This window comes from Patagioenas fasciata, chromosome 26, assembly GCF_037038585.1.
Source record: "Patagioenas fasciata isolate bPatFas1 chromosome 26, bPatFas1.hap1, whole genome shotgun sequence".
NCBI classification, from domain to species: Eukaryota; Metazoa; Chordata; class Aves; order Columbiformes; family Columbidae; genus Patagioenas; species Patagioenas fasciata.
Window position 1 is genome coordinate 2,733,941 of NC_092545.1, and position 16,390 is coordinate 2,750,330.

Sequence of the window (16,390 nt, forward strand, 5' to 3'; positions counted from 1 at the left end):
TGGACAATGACTGCCAGGCAACCAACAGCCAGTTTTGGGGAGGGCTGGGAGGACTTCTGGCCCACAGATGATGGCTACCAAAGGACGAACTGTACTTCTGAGTTTCTGTTACACATATTCATTTTTACAGTCTAAAAAACCTATTGGTTTGGCCATGAGGTTGCCTGTTACCATTCACTTTCGAGTATCTGTTCACAAGAACCCCTTGCACAAGCACACAATGCATATTTATTAGCTGAGTTTGCACTATTTTGTCGCAACTTTGCCACTTTCAGCTGATCTCCGTCTGGTGTCTCCTAACAACAGACCCGCTTGTGTAGCTGAGGTCACAGTGCATCTCTGCAAGGCTGTGCTTACATAGGAACCTTTTCTTACCTACCACGAATGCTGATGCCCCTTTTCCCCAGGGCTAATTCAAAGCCTACACAGCAGGATGCAACTGCCAAGATTTCTTTACATCCCACAGGAGTTTGATGGTGATAATGCCATTTCTGGCTTTCCATGGACACCAGGGAGGACCAAAGCTCTTGTAGCACAGCTTGCCTTGGTCTGGGGCAGCAAACTGCACCTGCGTGAATCCCCGATACACAGGCGAAACCAACAGGCCTGGGGATCTTCTGGCAAGCACTGAGCTCTGCGACGCCTGCATTTCCAGTTGTGCGCCTCTGCCCAGGTGCTCAGGTGCTTTTTCTTCGGCCTGCAAGTTAGCAAGGTAATGAAAATTAATTTACTCTTTGCATTTCATACTTAGATTGTGGCTGTTCGCATGACCCTGGAGGCCAGTACAGCTCTCTTCTGGCCTTCGTGCAGGTGTCGTGCTCATCGAGAGCCCCATCTCTGTTGACAGTATTTCATGTATGGGGATCTGCACAAGTGGAGTTTGTCCCATTGAGAGTGTGCGTTCTGGCTTTGTTGTCAGAGAGGGACAGGGTTAAGATGAGGGCTCCAAGAGCCGCAAATCCCACAGCTCCAGGTACTTGGGTCTATAAAAGGCCTGCCAAGGAGAGCACGGCGCCGACATTGCTCCCTGCACACCTTTCTCACCTGGGTCACCTGCACGTGTGAGGGCTTGCGCCCAGTCCCTGGCAGCATTGAGATGTGCAGGTAAGAGCAGGGTTGGCTTTAGGGTTCAGAGAGCGACAAATCCTACAGCTCTAGTGGCGCTGGGGCTGCAAAAGGCCTGCCAAGGAGTGCACAGCACTGCACCAGCATTGCACACCTTTCTCACCTGGGCCACCCACGTTTGTCACTGTCAGGACTTAGAGGCACGGGTAGGAGTAGGTATAGGGCCACCCATACAGGTAGGGACTTTTGCCCCATCACTGGCAGCGGGTAGTTTAGGGTTAGGGGTAGGTTTAGGTTTCAGGTTCCGAGAGCCACAAATCCTACAGCTCCAGGGACGCTGGGGCCATAAAACGCATGTGAAGAAGAGGACAGCACTGCAATAACATTGCTCCTCGCACACCTTTTTCAACCGGGCCGCCTGCGCGTGTTGGAACTTGCGCCCCGTCATTGGCAGCGTTTAGGGGTAGATGTAGGAGTAGGGATAGGTTTTGGATTCGGAGAGCAACAAACCCTACAGCTCCAGGGACTGAGGCGGCAAAGGGCACGCCAGCTGGAGCACAGCACCGCGCCAGCGTTGCCACCGCACGCCTTTCCCAGCTGGGCCACACGCGTGAAGAGCTGCGCCCCGGCACTGGGCGCAGTTAGTGATGGGGTAGGGTTGGTTTTAGGGTTCCAGCCACTACCAACCGTGCACTTCCAGGGACACGGGGGCTGCAAAAGGCATCCCAAGTAGTGCATGGCTCACCACCAGCATTGCTCCCTGCACACCTCTCTCACCTGGGTGGCTCACGCAGGCGGGGCTTGTGCCCTGTCAGTGCCAGCATTTGGGTAGAGGTTGGTGCAGGGATAGGATTAGAAATCCTACAGCTCTAGTGACACGGGGGCTGCACAAGGCTTGTCAAGGAGAGCACAGCACTGCACCGACATCGCTCCCTGAACACCTTTCTCACCTGGGCCCCCAACACAGGTGGGGACCTGTGCCCCCTTCCTGGGTACAGTTAGGCATAAGGGTAAGGTTATGGTTACAGATTTGAAAGCCACAAATCCTACAGCTCCAGAAAGAAAGGGGTTGCAAAAATGCCAAGGAGAGCACGGCACTGCACCAATAGTGCTCCCTGCACACCTTCCTCATCTGGGCCACCCATACAGGTGAGGATCTGCTCCCCATCACTGAGCTCAGTTAAGGGTGAGGGGTAAGGGGTCGGGTTAGTGTTCCAAGAACCACAAATCCTACAGCTTCAGGGACACTGGGGCTACAAAGGGTATACCAAGAAGAGCACAGCACTGCTTCAGCGTTGATCCCTGCACACTTTGCTCGCCAGGGCCATCAATGCTTATGAGGACCACAGCTCAAGATCCACGCTTCTCTTAGGGTTATGGTTTTAGGGTTAGGGTTCCTAAAGCCACAAATCCTACAGGTCCAGAGATAAAGGGGTTGCAAATCGCTGCCAAGGGGAGCACAGTGTGTGCGTGTGTGTCTGGTTAGACTCTTAGAGAAAAAGCGGTACTTGTGGCATCTTTATTGAGTCAGAAGAATTTGCAGCAGGGGATGAATTTGCCTTTTGAGGACCTTTGCCCGGTGTGTGGCCCTGCGTTCCCTTTCACTGATGGAGATGGAGCAGGTTTGGAGCTGCCTCGTGTCGCAGGGACCGGGAGCCCTCGGGGGAGCAGCTGCTGTGGCTCTGACTTGTCCCTCATCCCTTGGAGAGTGAACACAGCAGGTTCACCATCGGGCATTCCCTGGCAAGCGAGTCTGACACCTGAAGACTGCCCAGGAGTCTGGTTTGTGACATGGGGCACGAGCCCTGGCTTTGGCCTTGCAGCTGGCGGGACGCTGGGTCAATAAGGTTTTGTCCTTGTGAGCAATAAATCCTGTAAACAACGAGGAAGAAGTGAAAACAATAGCCCACTTGAGACAGGAACACAAAAGAATACATCAGATCTTTGAAGCAAGCGGCAGCTTTGCTCAGCCCAGCTCTGTTCTGCTTTCTCTTCCCAGCTGCTGCACTTTCTTTTCTCCCCTAGGCCGTTCATGGGCTCCGGGGTGATCGCCCACAGCACCCCCATCAAAGCGCAGCCCAGACCTGCTCTGGCGCGGGCTCTGGGGACAGCGCGGTCACCATCGTCACTGCCACCGACTGCCCGAGGAGCCTCAGCAGAGGTGGGGCCTGGGCGCAGTTTCCAGCGCAAACAGCCTGTGCGAGGCTGCAGACGCTGCTGGCGGCCTCAGGCGCTGGGTCTTGACCGGAGCGTTGCTCAGAGTGGAACGGAGGGACTCTAGAAATAAATGTGTGAAAACGGAAGCCATCCAGTCAGGAGTTTCGCGCAATCTCCGCTGCCGAGATCCAAGGCAGACCAAAGCTCTCCTTCCCTGGAAACAGATGTTCCTGCGGTGCCCGGCAGTGCTTGGGGTTCGGTGAGGCCCTGGAGAAGCAAGAGGTTGATTTTTCTTGCAGTCCCTCCTTGTGCTTTTCGAGGGGGCCGGGGCAGGCGAGCAGCATCTCCGGCTTTGAGCCTGTGGGGAGAGGGTGAGGAGCCTGAGCATCGCGCTGGCTCCCGGCAGCAAGGTGGACCAGAGGATTTCTAAGCCCCCAAACAAAACCAAATGAAGGAGAAGGGGTCAGCTGCAGAGGAATAAGCTCAACAGCTCGTCATTTCCTACCGGAATGTCCCAGGTTTGGGTTCAGGTTTGTTGGCAGCCTGCTCAGCTGCAGAAGGAAGTTTGTAGCAGCTGAGCGACCCCCAGGACGGGCTGTGCCAAAGCTGTGCCTGAGCTCTGGGAAAGGCGTTTTTGGGGAGGGGAAAGCTCGTCTGCATAAGCCCAGCCTAATTCTGGGGAAGGCAGAGCAGGGCGAGAGGCACATAAGGTCAGAGCTCGCCAGCCTTGCCTGGGCTCCGTTCCATTCCCAGGGAGCTCTTTCCTGTGGACTCTGCCCTTTCGACCTGAACTGTGCAGCTGGATTGCTGAAGCCCTTTTTAGGGCTGTTGTGCTGGGGACTGTCATACCGTGGTTTGGCTTCTGGATATTTCAAATTAAGTTGTACTACATGTTCTTGAACCAATTGAAGCCTGAGGTGCTGGACACTGGCATCCAGAAACGGTTTAAACTGTTGAGCTGGAGCAGTTGTTACCGGGATTTCAATAAGCAAGTTGGAGAGGGACGATCCTCTCAGTGGGTTTTGAAGAAGACAGGTGAAGAGAAAGGCAAAACCCTGAGGAGCAGGGGAAAGAGGGAGCAGTTTCCATCGAGGAATGAATATTCTAGAAGGGGCAGACAGGGAGGGGTGTGCACGGTCACTCCCGGAAAGGCTCTGAGCTGGTGCGGGAGCGGCGGTGCCGCGGTGTCCCCAGCTCTGTCCCAGTCCCTGGATGGTGCCCACAGCCCCATCCTGGCCTGCTCCAGGGGCAAAGCCAGCGGCGCAGGGTCTGGCACAGCGAATCGGAAATAAGTTTTCATTAAAACGGTGAAAGGAATTAAGTGATCACTTCTTTCTGGAGGCACAGAATCCCCCTGCAGCTTCACGCAGGTGGCGGAGGTTCTGTACGTGCTGTCTGCTTTCTCCAGCTCCTCCTCCAGAATCGCACACAGAGAAAGTGTCAGACTGATGAGAATGCTTTTCTTTCTTCCTGTTGCAGCTCCCTGAAACCTCCCCCTTCTGTACTACCAACCACACCACGGACACCTCTTCCTCGGGGGTGTCACCTCTAGTTGCACCCCCTCCCTTTGAGAAGTGCCCCGACCCCGTGACACCTGTGACCCCAAAAGAAGTGCCGCCAGCGCCTCCAGCTTACAGCCAGCATGGAGACAGCTGCATCACCCGGACCAGGGTAGACGTTGCCACTTGTCATCTTCTACAAGAGCATCCTGGTGGGTGGCGTGGAACAGCAAAATGCTGTGATCATGGGTGATGTTTTCACCCCAGGTGACTTAAATGGTGCTTTTATTTCTGGAAACACATATTCAGTCATCAAACCTCCTTGAATCAAAACATGTGGAGCATGTATGAATGAGAGGTTTGGAAACAGGTCTCTGAAAGCTTCTGGTCTTGAAATTAAAGCTTACATTTGATCAGCAAGTTCCAAAGTGAAGCATTTTGTGCAAGTGCCGGCTTTGCTGCTCCTGCTCTTCTGCCAGCGCTGTTTTGTCTCCAGCTCAGCACTGGGGTGTGCGAGCTGTGACACGCGGTGCCACGGCCCTGCAGAAGCTTCCCCAGGAGCTGGTTTTGGGAACCAGGAGCTGCCCGCGAGGAAGCTGATGAACCCTTGAACAACGCAGCTTCTCTCTGCAGCAAAGGTCGCCAGACAGCAGCCACCAGCGTTCAGGTGTTTCCCTGGATGCTGGGTCCACTGGGGATTCTGGCAGTGCCAGACCAGCAGCTGAGGGGGTGCAGGGGCTGATGACACCAAGCTGGGAGGAGTGGTGACACTGGAAGCTGTGCTGCCATCAGAGACCTGGACAGGCTGGAGAGCTGGGCGGGAAAAATTGAATGAAATAGAACAAGGGCAAGTGTAGAGTCTTGAATGTGGGCAGGAACAACCCCAGGTTCCAGTGTAAGTTGGGGAATGAGCTATTAGAGAGCAGTGTAGGGGAAAGGGACCTGGGGGTTCTGGGGACAGCAGGGTGAGCATGAGCCAGCACTGGGCCCTTGTGGCCAGGAAGCCAATGGTACCTGGGGTGGGTTAGAAGGGGGGGGTCAGTAGGTCAGAGAGGTTCTCCTGCCCCTCTGCTCTGCCCTGGGGAGACCACACCTGGAATATTGTGTCCAGTTGTGGTCCCTCAGTTCCAGAAGGACAGGGAACTGCTGCAGAGAGTCCAGCGCAGCCACCAAGATGCTGGAGGGAGTGGAGCATCTCCTGTGTGAGGAAAGGCTGAGGGAGCTGGGGCTCTGGAGCTGGAGAAGAGGAGACTGAGGGGGGACTCATTCATGTTCACAGAGATCTAAAGGGGCAGTGTCAGGAGGATGGAGCCAGGCTCTTCTTGGTGACAACCAGTGACAGGACAAGGGGCAATGGGTGCAAACTGGAACACAGGAGGTTCCACTTAAATTTGAGAAGAAACTTGTTCCTGGTGAGGGTGTCAGAGCCTGGCCCAGGCTGCCCAGGGGGGTTGTGGAGTCTCCTTCTCTGCAGACATTCAAACCCGCCTGGACACCTTCCTGTGGAACCTCAGCTGGGTGTTCCTGCTCCATGGGGGATTGCACTGGATGAGCTTTCCAGGGCCCTTCAACCCCTCACATTCTGGGGTTCTGTGGAGGGTTTTGGGGTTGTTGGAAGGTTTGGGGCATTTGGGGAGGGGCATTTTGGTGTGTTTGGGGGAGTTAGGGGATTTTGGAGGGTTTGGGTTTTTTTTTTTTGGGGGGGGGCAGTTAGGGGTGCACCTGGCTACACCCTGCTGTCCATCCATGGCGGTTTTGCCATGTACGATGCCACCAAAGAGGTTTGGCACTGTGCTGTGGCCGAGAACCCGCTGTCCTCTTCGAGGCCATTACCCACCAGTCACCCCAGCGCCCACAGGACCCTCGCACCCAAAATTCACATTTTTAAGGGTTTTTTTTTGCCTCCTCACCCTCAGAATTGGGTACCACAGCACGACAGCTCAGTGGACGAGGTGAATCACTGGGACAAGCAGGATCATCCCATCTCCTGCCTGCGGCTCTACATGAACCATGGCTGGTGGGATAAAGGGGAGAAGGGCTGGAGGAAGAACACCCACCACATGGTACCGGGGATCCCGGGGAGGGGGAGATTCCTGGGATTTGGGGGAGGGAGATCCCACGGATTTTGAGAAAGAATACCTGGAATTTCGGGGAGGGAGATCTTGGGCATTTTGGGGAGATCCTTGGGATTTTGTGGAAGGCCATCCCAGGGATTTTGGGGAGGGGGTCCCTGGATTTTTGAGGGATCCCTGGGATTTTGGGGGAGAATTCCTGGGATTCTGAGGAGGGATCCCAGGGATTTTGGGGAGGGGAAACCCTGGGATTTTGGGGAAGCACCCTTGGGACCTTCGGGAGAGTGTTCCCTAGGATTTGGGGGGATAAACCCCCTTTGGGGGGATTAAACTCCTTGAGGAATGATTAATCCCTCTGGAGGTAGAATGAGTCCCTCTGGGGGGATTAGCCCCATTGGAAGAGGGAAATAGCCCCCCCTTTGGGGTGGATTAACCCAGATTTGGGAGGGATTAAGCCCCTTGGGGGGAGAATTAAGCCCTTTGGGGGAGTTAATCATCCTCTTTGTAGGAAATTAAACTCCTTGAAGGAGGATTAATCCCCTTGGAGAGGGAATTTAGTTTATTTGAGGGGCGATTAATCCTTTATGGGGAGGTTAAATCCCCTTTGGAATCCTTTGCAGGGGATTAACCGCCCCTTTGCGGGGATTAGCCCCACTTTGGGGGGAATTAAGCCCCTTGAGGGGGTCATTAATCTCCTTGGAGAGGGGATTAAACCCCCATTTTGGGGGGAGATTAAACTCCTCGAGGTGGCAATTAATCTTGGTGGGGGGATTTAAAAACTCTTGGGAAAGGAATCACCACTCCTATGAGGGGGATTAGCCCCCCTGGAGGGGGATTTAACTCTGTTTGGGGGAGGATTAACCCCTTTGGTGGGGGGAATTAACCTCCTCGAGGAGGGGTTAAACTGCCTGTGCAGGGATTAAATCCTTGGCAGGGGGTGGGGGGGAGAGGGCAATTAACCCACCTGAGGTGCATAAACCCCTTCGGAAGGGGGAAACAGCCCCCTCAGGGGAGGAATTAACCCACCCTGGAGAGGGATTAAACCCCTAGAGGGAGGAATTCACCATCTGGAGGGGGGAATTAACCCCCTTGAGGGGGATTAGCCACCCCTTCCCTGACACCCACTGGACTGTTCTGGGGGCTGGGGGCCCCAAATCAGCCACTTTCAAGCTTGGAACACCAGGGAGGGTGTGTGGGGGTGCAGCACCACTCGAAATGGGGCAAAAACCTGAGAAATCCATTGATCACTGCTAAAAAAAACCAAATCCAGGTGGGGAGAGGAGGCAGCATGCAGCCATTTAATGCTCTGGGGGGGCTCCCTCTACACCCCATAACCTTGTTGGCCTCAGGCAGGGGGCTCTGCCCCCCTCAGTGCTGTCCCCGTCCCCACGCTGTCCCCCAGGTCCAAGCCCAGGATCTGACAGCCCGGCAGCGCCTCCTCCAGCAGGATCTGCACCAGCCCGGGGCTGGGGACGCGCAGCCCCGTCAGGTCCAGCCGCCGCAGCGCCCTGGGGGGAGAACGGAGATTGAGGGGGTGACACCCGGGGGACATCCCCACTGTCCGCTGTGTCCCCACCCTGCACGCTCACCGGAGGTGGTGGAGGGTGGCCAGGCCCCGCTCGGTGACACCGGGACACCAGGCCACTGACAGCTCCTGCAAAGTGTCCCTGAAGACATGGAGCCGCCCCAGTGCCCAGTCGTCCAGGTGGGGGCACCTGCTCAGGTCCAGGTGCTGCAGCTGGGTCAGCGGCACTGGGCGGGGGGAGAAGGGGGGTTAGAGGGGTCCCCAAGGGGTTTGCGGGGCATCTCTAGGGGGTCTTGGGGCTCACCCAGGTTGTCCAAGCCATCGTAGGTGATGGGGGAGCCACTGAGGTCCAGGGCCACCACGGGGACCTTGTGGAAGCTCAGCAGCTCTGGGTGCTCACGGGGCCCCCCCCGCATCCAGTGCTGCTGCCCATCAAATCTGTAGGAAGGGTGCATCAGGGCAAGCCCCCCAAATGCAGCGGGACAGGGGGACACCCCCAAAGTGGGGCAGGGGCTCACCTGACTCCTCCGCCACAGGACAGGGTGAAGACAGCGGCTGCCACATCGTCCCCATGTGTGTCCCTGAGCGAACTGCAGTACCTGGGGAGGGAGGGGGGGCCTGAACCAGCCCAACTTCTTGCAACCCAAAAGAGGGGTCCTGAACCAGCCCCTCCTCGCGCACTGCAAAATGCACCCCCCCCCGCAGCCCACATGTGTGGGGCCGGCTCCAGCCCCTCCCCTTGCTCCCCACAAATCGGGGGGGGCCTGACCCAGCCCCTCCACTCCGCCCCACAATGGGGGGGCCCAACCAACCCCCCCCCGGCCCACGCACGCGTTCCTGCTCCGCAGCCGGTACCGCCGCAGCCGCTCCCCCCACTCCGCCGCCACCTCCGCCTCGTAGAACCAGCGGCCCAGGCGCTGCAGGAGCCCCCCCGCCGCCCCACGGCTCTGCCGGGGTGGGGGGAGCGGGGCCGGGCCCCCCCGGCACCTCAGCACCTGCGGGGGGGACGGGGGAGCCTCAGCTCCTGCCTCAGTTTCTCCCGTCCCTGCGCCCCCAAACAGGCTCCGGGGCTGCCAGTCGGGGGCACGCATCGCGATTTAATTAATGCGGGGGGAGGGGGGGCAAAAAGCTGCTCCCAAAGGGGGGACATGGGCCCCACTCGTGCCCCCACCCCCGCTGCGGGGATTCGTGGGGGGCCAGCGGGGGTGCCGCCCGGTCTGGCTCCGCTTTAGGGTCCTGCGGGAGCACACAGACCCCCCCCAAAACTGCCCCCCGTCACTGAGGGCCCCAGGAGGGGTCTCCAAGGCGACACCGGGCACCACCTACCGCCCTCAGCGCCGCCATCCTGGACGCGTCACGTGACAACAGCCGGCGCGTCCCGCCCCCCGTTCCCGCCCCCCGTTCCCGCCCCCCGTTCCCGGCCCCCGTTCCCGCCCCCCGTTCCCGCCCCCCGTTCCCGCCGCCGCCCGCGGCTCCTCCCGCTCGGCAGCCGGAGCTCCCCTGGGCACGGTGGGCGCCTCATTCCTGCCGAGCTGCCGGGGGGGTCAGCGTTCACGTTCCTCTGCGGGATTTGTGTCGCTCTCCAGCGGCGCCAAACGCCAGTGAAAGCGAGTGCGGGCTGTTCTGAGCCCACGCTCAAACCTTTCTTTTCCCGCACAAATCCATACAAGCGCTGCTGCTTCTAAAGGACTAAGAATATAACCAACGTTTGGTGTCGCAGTCTGTATCAAAAATGCCCCTTTGGACTTGCGGACTCGGTGAAACTGGGACCAGATTTAAGCAGATGCTGCACTTACAGGACTGCTTAGAAGGGACGTTTATATATTAAAACCCCTCTTTTTTTTAATAATGGGTTGGATTCCAGTTGAAAAGTAGTTCTGTAGTCTTTGAACAGCAGCAGCAATTGCAGCATTGGTGGCAGAGCTAGTGGCAGTGCCACAATGCAGGGCTGGGGGGCCATCACCCCCTCGCTCCTCTTTATCCTCCTCCTCCTGGCTCTGCAAGCCCAGGAGGTCACGGCAGCCCCGTATGGAGATTGGAGAACTGGTAGGCGGGCAGGGGGGGTGGGCACCCAGCACACAAATTTCCAGCAAGAAATCCCCGAGGATCCATGTGTTTGTCCACCCAGCCCTTGACGGCTGTTGCACACGGCCTGGAAACAGTATTTTGAGAGCTGCCAGGTGCCAGCAAACAGGTCACCATGGCTTCTCTGCAGCTTGGAAACCTCCCCCCACGTCTGGGTCCCACATCATTACCTGACCCCCCCTCCAGTCACCGCAGGTCACCCTTCAGGTGTCAGACCAGGGCTGCCCAAAGCACTCTTGCTCTGAACCAGCTCGTACAAGGCTGCATGTTCGCAATCATTAGAGCTTTCTCCTGGGATACGCGATGGGAGACACAGACAAGTGTCTGCAGGGGAAATTGGCGATTTGCACATTGAACCCTTTGTTCCAGCCCCAGCAAACACCAAGAGCCAGCAAACTCTGTGCAAACCGTGCACAGGCACAACCTGGAAACACACACACGACCTGGAAACACACACACGACCTGGAAACATGGGCACAACCTGGGAGCACAGGCAGCAGGAGCCTCAGGCAGCCCTGGGGTAGAGACACCTCACCTGAGGCTCATGCACCTTGGCTTCCCGTGTTTCAAACTCCAGAGCTTAATAGGAAATGTTTAAATATTTTTATATATATGTTTACGGTCTAGAGGTATGCTGATGATCAGGGAAAAAGAAGAATTACAAATTGGAAAAGGATTCCTGCAAGTTGCCTTTGCAGAGAAAGCGCAGAGGCCAGCGAAGCCTGGATGAACTACCCCATGTCCTGAGAACCTCATGTCCGTCTGTCCAGCCCTCCAGGGATGGTGACTCCAGCACACCCTGGGCAGCCTGTTCCAATGCCCCACAGCCCTTTGGGGAAGAAATTGTTCCCACATCCAACCTCAACCTCCCCTGGCGCAACTCGAAGCCGTTTCCTCTGCTCCTGGCACTTGTTCCTTGGAAAAAGTGACAAATTCATCAGATGTTACCGGCAAACTTCTCTACCAGCTTGCACAGAACTTTCTTTTCTGAGAAGCAGGGACGAAGTGGATCTATACCATGACACTGATCTATACCATGACACTGATCTATACCATGACACTGATCTATACCACACTATGCTGCCCTGCTTGCTAAGGCCTTTGGGTCACTGGATCTGCTTTTGTCTGACTTAAGTCCCCATCTACCAACACAAGAAAAGAGCATTTTTAGGGATGCCAGAGAAATGACGACGTTTCTGTACAATGGGACATTCCACTCTATGGCTTGAATATGAACTAAGGAGCATCAATCCCTAAAAGTTTTACTCCATTTGAAATATGGCATCTATATATCTATATCATACTGAAATGAGGTGTGAAGAGAGGAAAACTCATGACTACTGTAAAGCTCATGTAATAAAACTGCCCAGATTTAAGATCACAGACATATTCCAAATATCTCAATGCGACCATTGCTCTTGCAGGCTCTTGTCCTGCTCGGGGACTTCAGCCATTCCAATGTCTGCACAGCTTCTGAGACCAGGGAATAGCTCTGGGGAACGAAAATTTGGACGGGAGTCGGCATTGTGAGCTGGCAGCTCAGAAGGCCCATGGTATCCTGGGCTGCACCTTGGGCTGTGAGGTCACAGAGCCCCTCTGTGTCACACCCTGGTGTGTAGAGCTGTGCACGGACACCGCTCTGGCAGTGCTGGCAGCGGCAGCAGCGGCGGCAGCAGCATTTGCAGCGGCAGCAGCATTTGCAGCGGCAGCAGCGGAAGCTCCAGCATTTGCAGCAGTGGCGGCAGTGGCCAAAGCAGCAGCAGCATTGGCAGCAGCAGCGGCAGTGGTCACAGCAGTAGCATCATTTACAGCAGCAGCGGCAGTGGTCACAGCAGCAGCAGCATTTGCAGCAGCTGCAGTGGCCACAGCAACTGCAGTATTTTTAGCAGACTAGTGGCAGTGCCACAATGCAGGGGTGGGGGGTCACCTCACTCTCTATCCTCCTCCTCCTGGCTCTGCAACTCCAGGAGGTTGGGGCAGCGCCTTGCGGACAACGTGGAACCGGTAGGCGGGCAGGCGGGGGTGGGCACCCAGCCCAGAGATTTCCAGTAAGAAATCCCCGAGGATCCGTGTGTTTGTCCATCCAGCCCTTGACGGCTGTTGCACACAGCCTGGAAACAGTATTTGAGAGCTGCCAGGTGCCAGCAAACAGGTCACCATGGACCCTCTGCAGCTTTGGGAACCTCCCCCCACGTCTGGGTCCCACATCATTACCTGACCCCCCCTCCAGTCACCGCAGGTCACTGAGAAAGAAGCAGATGACAAGATCTAACGGAATGTGCTTGATTCCAGATGTGCCTGTAGCCGACGGCCTTGCGACTCCTCTCCCGGCCCTTGTCCGGGAGAATCACGGCAATCCCTCAGGTCTGTTACTTGAACCAGTGAGCATTTAGAGTTTAATATTCTGAAGATGTCCGTTGAAATATTTCCTGGGACCTTCTGTTGTGTCTCTCTGCAGACACGGCTGGACGCAAGGGATTTCTCGGGTACCAACTGGCTTCTGGAGCTGACACTCAGGGCAGTCTCATGGGTAGGTCGTATCTTTTTGCTTCCTTGGGGAGCTGCCAGCTCAAAGCTGTTCAGTGATGACGGGATCACAGGGTGTGCTGGAAACGTCTTTTGGGTGTTCAGTTGCAGGCGTGAATCAAGGGAGGGCTTTTCCAGCATCACAGCTCGCCTGGCATCGCAAGGGTGAGTGCTCAGCCTTGGCTGACTTCATGGGCTAAGCTCTCGTGTTCAGCAGGCGTACAGTCGGGGGTGGGCACCCAGCCCAGAGATCTCCCAGTAAGAAATCCCCGAGGATCCGTGTGTTTGACCATCCAGCCCGTGAGGGGTGGTGCACACGGCCTGGAAAAAGTATTTTGAGAGCTGCCAGGTGCCAGCAAACAGGTCATCTCGGCCCCTCAGCAGCTTTGGAAACCTCCACCCACATCTGGGTCCCACCTGTCCACCCTCCAGTCACCACAGGTCACTGAGAAAGAAGCAGATGACAAGATCTAACGGAATGTGCTTGATTCCAGATGAGCCTGTAGCCGATGGCCTCGGGACTCCACAGCCGGCTCTTGTCCGGGAGCATCACGGCAATCCCTCAGGTCTGTTGCTTGAACGAGTGAGCATTCAGGGTTTAATATTCTAAAGACGTCCATTGAAATATTTCCTGGGAGCTTCTCTGTTGTGTCTCTCTGCAGACACGGCTGGACGCAAGGGATTTCTAGGGTACCAACTGGCTTCCGGAGCTGACACTCAGCGCCGTCTCATGGGTAGGTCGTGGCTTCTTAGTTCCTTGGGAAGCCACCAGCTTAAAGCTGTTCAGTGACGATGGTGTGCATCACGGTGTGTGATGGAAACTTCTCGTGGCTGTTCAGGTGCAGGTGTGAACACCGGGAGGGCTTTTCCAGCATCGCAGCTCGCCTGGCATCGCAAGGGTGAGTGCTCAGCCTTGGCTGACTTCACGGGATAAGCACTTGTGGACAGTATTTTATTTCTCCGGAATTTAACTTTATACTTTCCATTAAGGTCATCAAAAAGCAAAGCCTAAGGCAGAAAGACGAAAAGCTTCCCGGCATCCCTCAGTCCTCAACAAAGTCCTCAAGGAAATGGACAAAGTAGTAAATGGTGGGTATATATCGCCCTTCAGCTGAAGTGCTTCTCAGAAGGGCGTTTTCCCCAACTGAACTAGCACCCTCAAATGCTCCGACTTTGTTTCTGAGTGTTGTCCATGTACTTTGAGAAATACCTCCTTCTGAAAATATTGGTTCTTGAAGCGGTTACTTCTCATTAAACTGACTCCATTTCTTTCTAAAGACCTGGGCCATGAGCCTGCAGAACGAGCTGTTCTGTGGTGTGTGTCACAAGGTCTGATGGAAACTTCTCGTGGCTGTTCAGGTGCAGGTGTGAGCACAGGGAGGGCTTTTCCAGCTCCTCGCGTGGGTCCCGTGCCACAGCACACCTGGCATGGCAAGGGTGAGTGCTCAGCCTTGGCTGACTCCACGGGCTAAGCACTCGTTTTCAGGATTTTATGTGAGGAATTTAACTTTCTACTTTCCGTTAAGGTCCTCAAGGACCAAAGCCTAAGGCGTTAAGAAGAAAGTCTTCCCGTAAATCAGTCCTCAACCAAGTCCTGGAGGAACTGGACAAAGTAGAGCACGGTGGGTATATATCCCTCTATAGCAGAAGACTTGGGAAGTGGAGGTTTAGATACACGTGCTCCTCAGAAAGGCGCTTTCCCCAACTGAACTGACACCCTCAAATGCCCTGGCTTTGTTTCTGAGTGTTATCAATGTATTCTGAGAAGTATTGGCTCCTGAAGATCTTGGTTCTTGAAGAGGTTACTTCTCATTAAACTGACTCCATTTCTTTCTAAAGACCTGAGCCATGACACTGGGGAGAAAGTGGCGATGCAGAAAAGAGGCGACCAGGTAGTGCCGATCTACGATGACGGGACTTGGGCAATGAAATCACGAGGCATGCCAGGTAATTGCTGTCCTTTGGTCATGCAGCGTCATGAACCAAAATCCCTGTGTCTGCAGGCTCTTCAGCAGCCAAACTCTTGCCTTGAGTGCTCCCCCAGGCACAAGGGAGGGGATCCCTCCTGTGCACTGAGGCCCAAAGGGATGTGCTGCTTAGGGGGAACCTGCCCCGTCCTCCTGCATCCTCTGCTGAGCCTTTACCTTTCTCTGATTCTTGGCAGAGCTGCCCAACCCTGGGGAAGCCCGCCAGGCTGGAATCAACGGCCTCCTTGACAAGATTCCAGGTACAGAGCAGCCTTGCAGGGGCCAGAAGTGGGAGACAAGGCCTGAAGGCTGGGGGAATGCAAGCATTGCCCATGCTGGAGCAAAGGCAAAGCGGGGAGCAAGGCTCAGGTGTCTCCCCATGGGCCGGACTCTGTCCTCCTGGGGTGTGGGTCCCCCAGGGAGGGAGAGCTGGGGGTGGCATTCCCTGACACAGGGACGGTTTTTGTCTGTCTCGCTCCAAGGGACAGTTGTTCAAACCGCTGTCAGACCTCGTGTGAGATCACCGGTAGTGTGCAGGAAACACTGAGGTACAGAATTGTTCATGCAGGTTGGAGCACCAAGAAGAACAACAATACTACAGACTCCGCGACCTACAAGAACCGCTGCTTGGAAGCCGTCGCGGGGGTCTTGGGCTCCATCCTGTTTGGGATAGTGCTGTTTTGTGTATGCTGGCTGTGCAAGAGGAGGATACTAAAGTGAGTTGTTGAGCAGGGGGTGTTGCCAAACTCCTGTATCAGATGGCGGCCATTGGCCTTGAAACATTTAGAGCCAGGGTACTCTGAAGTGCCCGGTTACTCACTGCCCAAACTCCACGGAGGCTCCTGCTGAAGGATGGTTTCACTGGCCGCTCAGCTCCTGGGCGCTCTTTTCCAAAATCTGCTCTTCGTGTTCCAAGTGTTATTTAAAAGTGGCTCTGCCTCAACAAGAGCTGACCCAGCAACAGACGTAGGCAGAGCAAGGTCAGGAGGAAAAATGAGAGACGACATTGCCATGGAAAGCGAGAAGCACAATAGTGACGTGTTCCTACCAGCAGAAATCACCCTGTTGGGTGCTGCTGTAAATCCCAGATGTTCACCTCGGCCAGGGTGTCCCTGCAGCTCCGACCGCTGCTCCCCCGTGCAGCCGGGTGCCCGTACCCCACGGGTCACCCAGCGCTGCCCCGCAGCCTCGCACCCCCCGGCACCGCGGCCACGGCGGGGCCTCAGCAGCCTCTTCTCTCCGCAGGCGCCGCGAAGCCAAGGCCAAGGCAGCTGGGAACGCGGCACAGCAATAAACACAGTTGAGCAGCACAATTGTCTGGGAACTCACCAGTTCTGCGCCGAACTCCATGTCGGGGCACGCGGGGAGGTGGATGCCGCGGTGCCAGCGGGCAGGGAGCTGGGCGGGGGACCCTCCGTCGGCTGGGGGGACACAGCTTCCCTGGTGGGACCGGCCTGCGGAGCTGGGCCAGGAGGGAGAGCTGCAGAGAGAGGA

General features: G+C 56.1%; 2 protein-coding genes across 3 annotated transcripts; one reads left to right on the top strand and one right to left on the bottom strand.

Annotated features, from left to right (window-relative positions):
• Positions 1–8,058: 8,058 nt before the first annotated feature.
• DMAC2 (distal membrane arm assembly component 2) lies at positions 8,059–9,698 on the bottom strand. Of its 2 annotated transcripts, none has more exons than XM_065856741.2 (6): positions 9,645–9,698; positions 9,174–9,313; positions 8,837–8,917; positions 8,623–8,756; positions 8,383–8,545; positions 8,059–8,301 (listed from the first exon to the last, which is right to left on the bottom strand). In XM_065856741.2, the coding sequence occupies exons 1-6, from the start codon at positions 9,660–9,662 to the stop codon at positions 8,139–8,141; spliced, it is 699 nt and encodes a 232-aa protein (XP_065712813.1). In that variant the 5' UTR covers positions 9,663–9,698; the 3' UTR covers positions 8,059–8,138. The 2 variants fall into 2 exon arrangements, with proteins under 2 accessions (XP_065712813.1, XP_065712812.1); XM_065856740.2 differs by having other exon boundaries at positions 9,150–9,313.
• A 3,166-nt stretch (positions 9,699–12,864) lies between these two features.
• On the top strand, positions 12,865–16,309 carry LOC139825652 (uncharacterized). Its single transcript, XM_071799358.1, has 12 exons — positions 12,865–12,933; positions 13,035–13,094; positions 13,424–13,495; positions 13,592–13,663; positions 13,769–13,828; positions 13,920–14,018; positions 14,289–14,366; positions 14,456–14,551; positions 14,769–14,876; positions 15,094–15,156; positions 15,465–15,612; positions 16,142–16,309. Exons 1-12 carry the CDS (start codon positions 12,930–12,932, stop codon positions 16,188–16,190), a joined length of 909 nt encoding a protein of 302 aa, XP_071655459.1. The 5' UTR covers positions 12,865–12,929; the 3' UTR covers positions 16,191–16,309.
• Positions 16,310–16,390: the final 81 nt, after the last annotated feature.

Bases quoted from the DNA above. Each gene is read 5' to 3' on its own strand.
- LOC139825652 (XM_071799358.1), top strand. The intron at 14,367-14,455 runs GTGAGTGCTCAG...CTTTCCGTTAAG, and splicing joins GCACACCTGGCATGGCAAGG to GTCCTCAAGGACCAAAGCCT. The intron at 15,613-16,141 runs GTGAGTTGTTGA...TTCTCTCCGCAG, and splicing joins TGCAAGAGGAGGATACTAAA to GCGCCGCGAAGCCAAGGCCA.
- DMAC2 (XM_065856740.2), bottom strand. The intron at 8,757-8,836 runs GTGAGCCCCTGC...CCCTTCCTACAG, and splicing joins TCCTGTGGCGGAGGAGTCAG to ATTTGATGGGCAGCAGCACT. The intron at 8,546-8,622 runs GTGAGCCCCAAG...CCCCCCGCCCAG, and splicing joins CGATGGCTTGGACAACCTGG to TGCCGCTGACCCAGCTGCAG.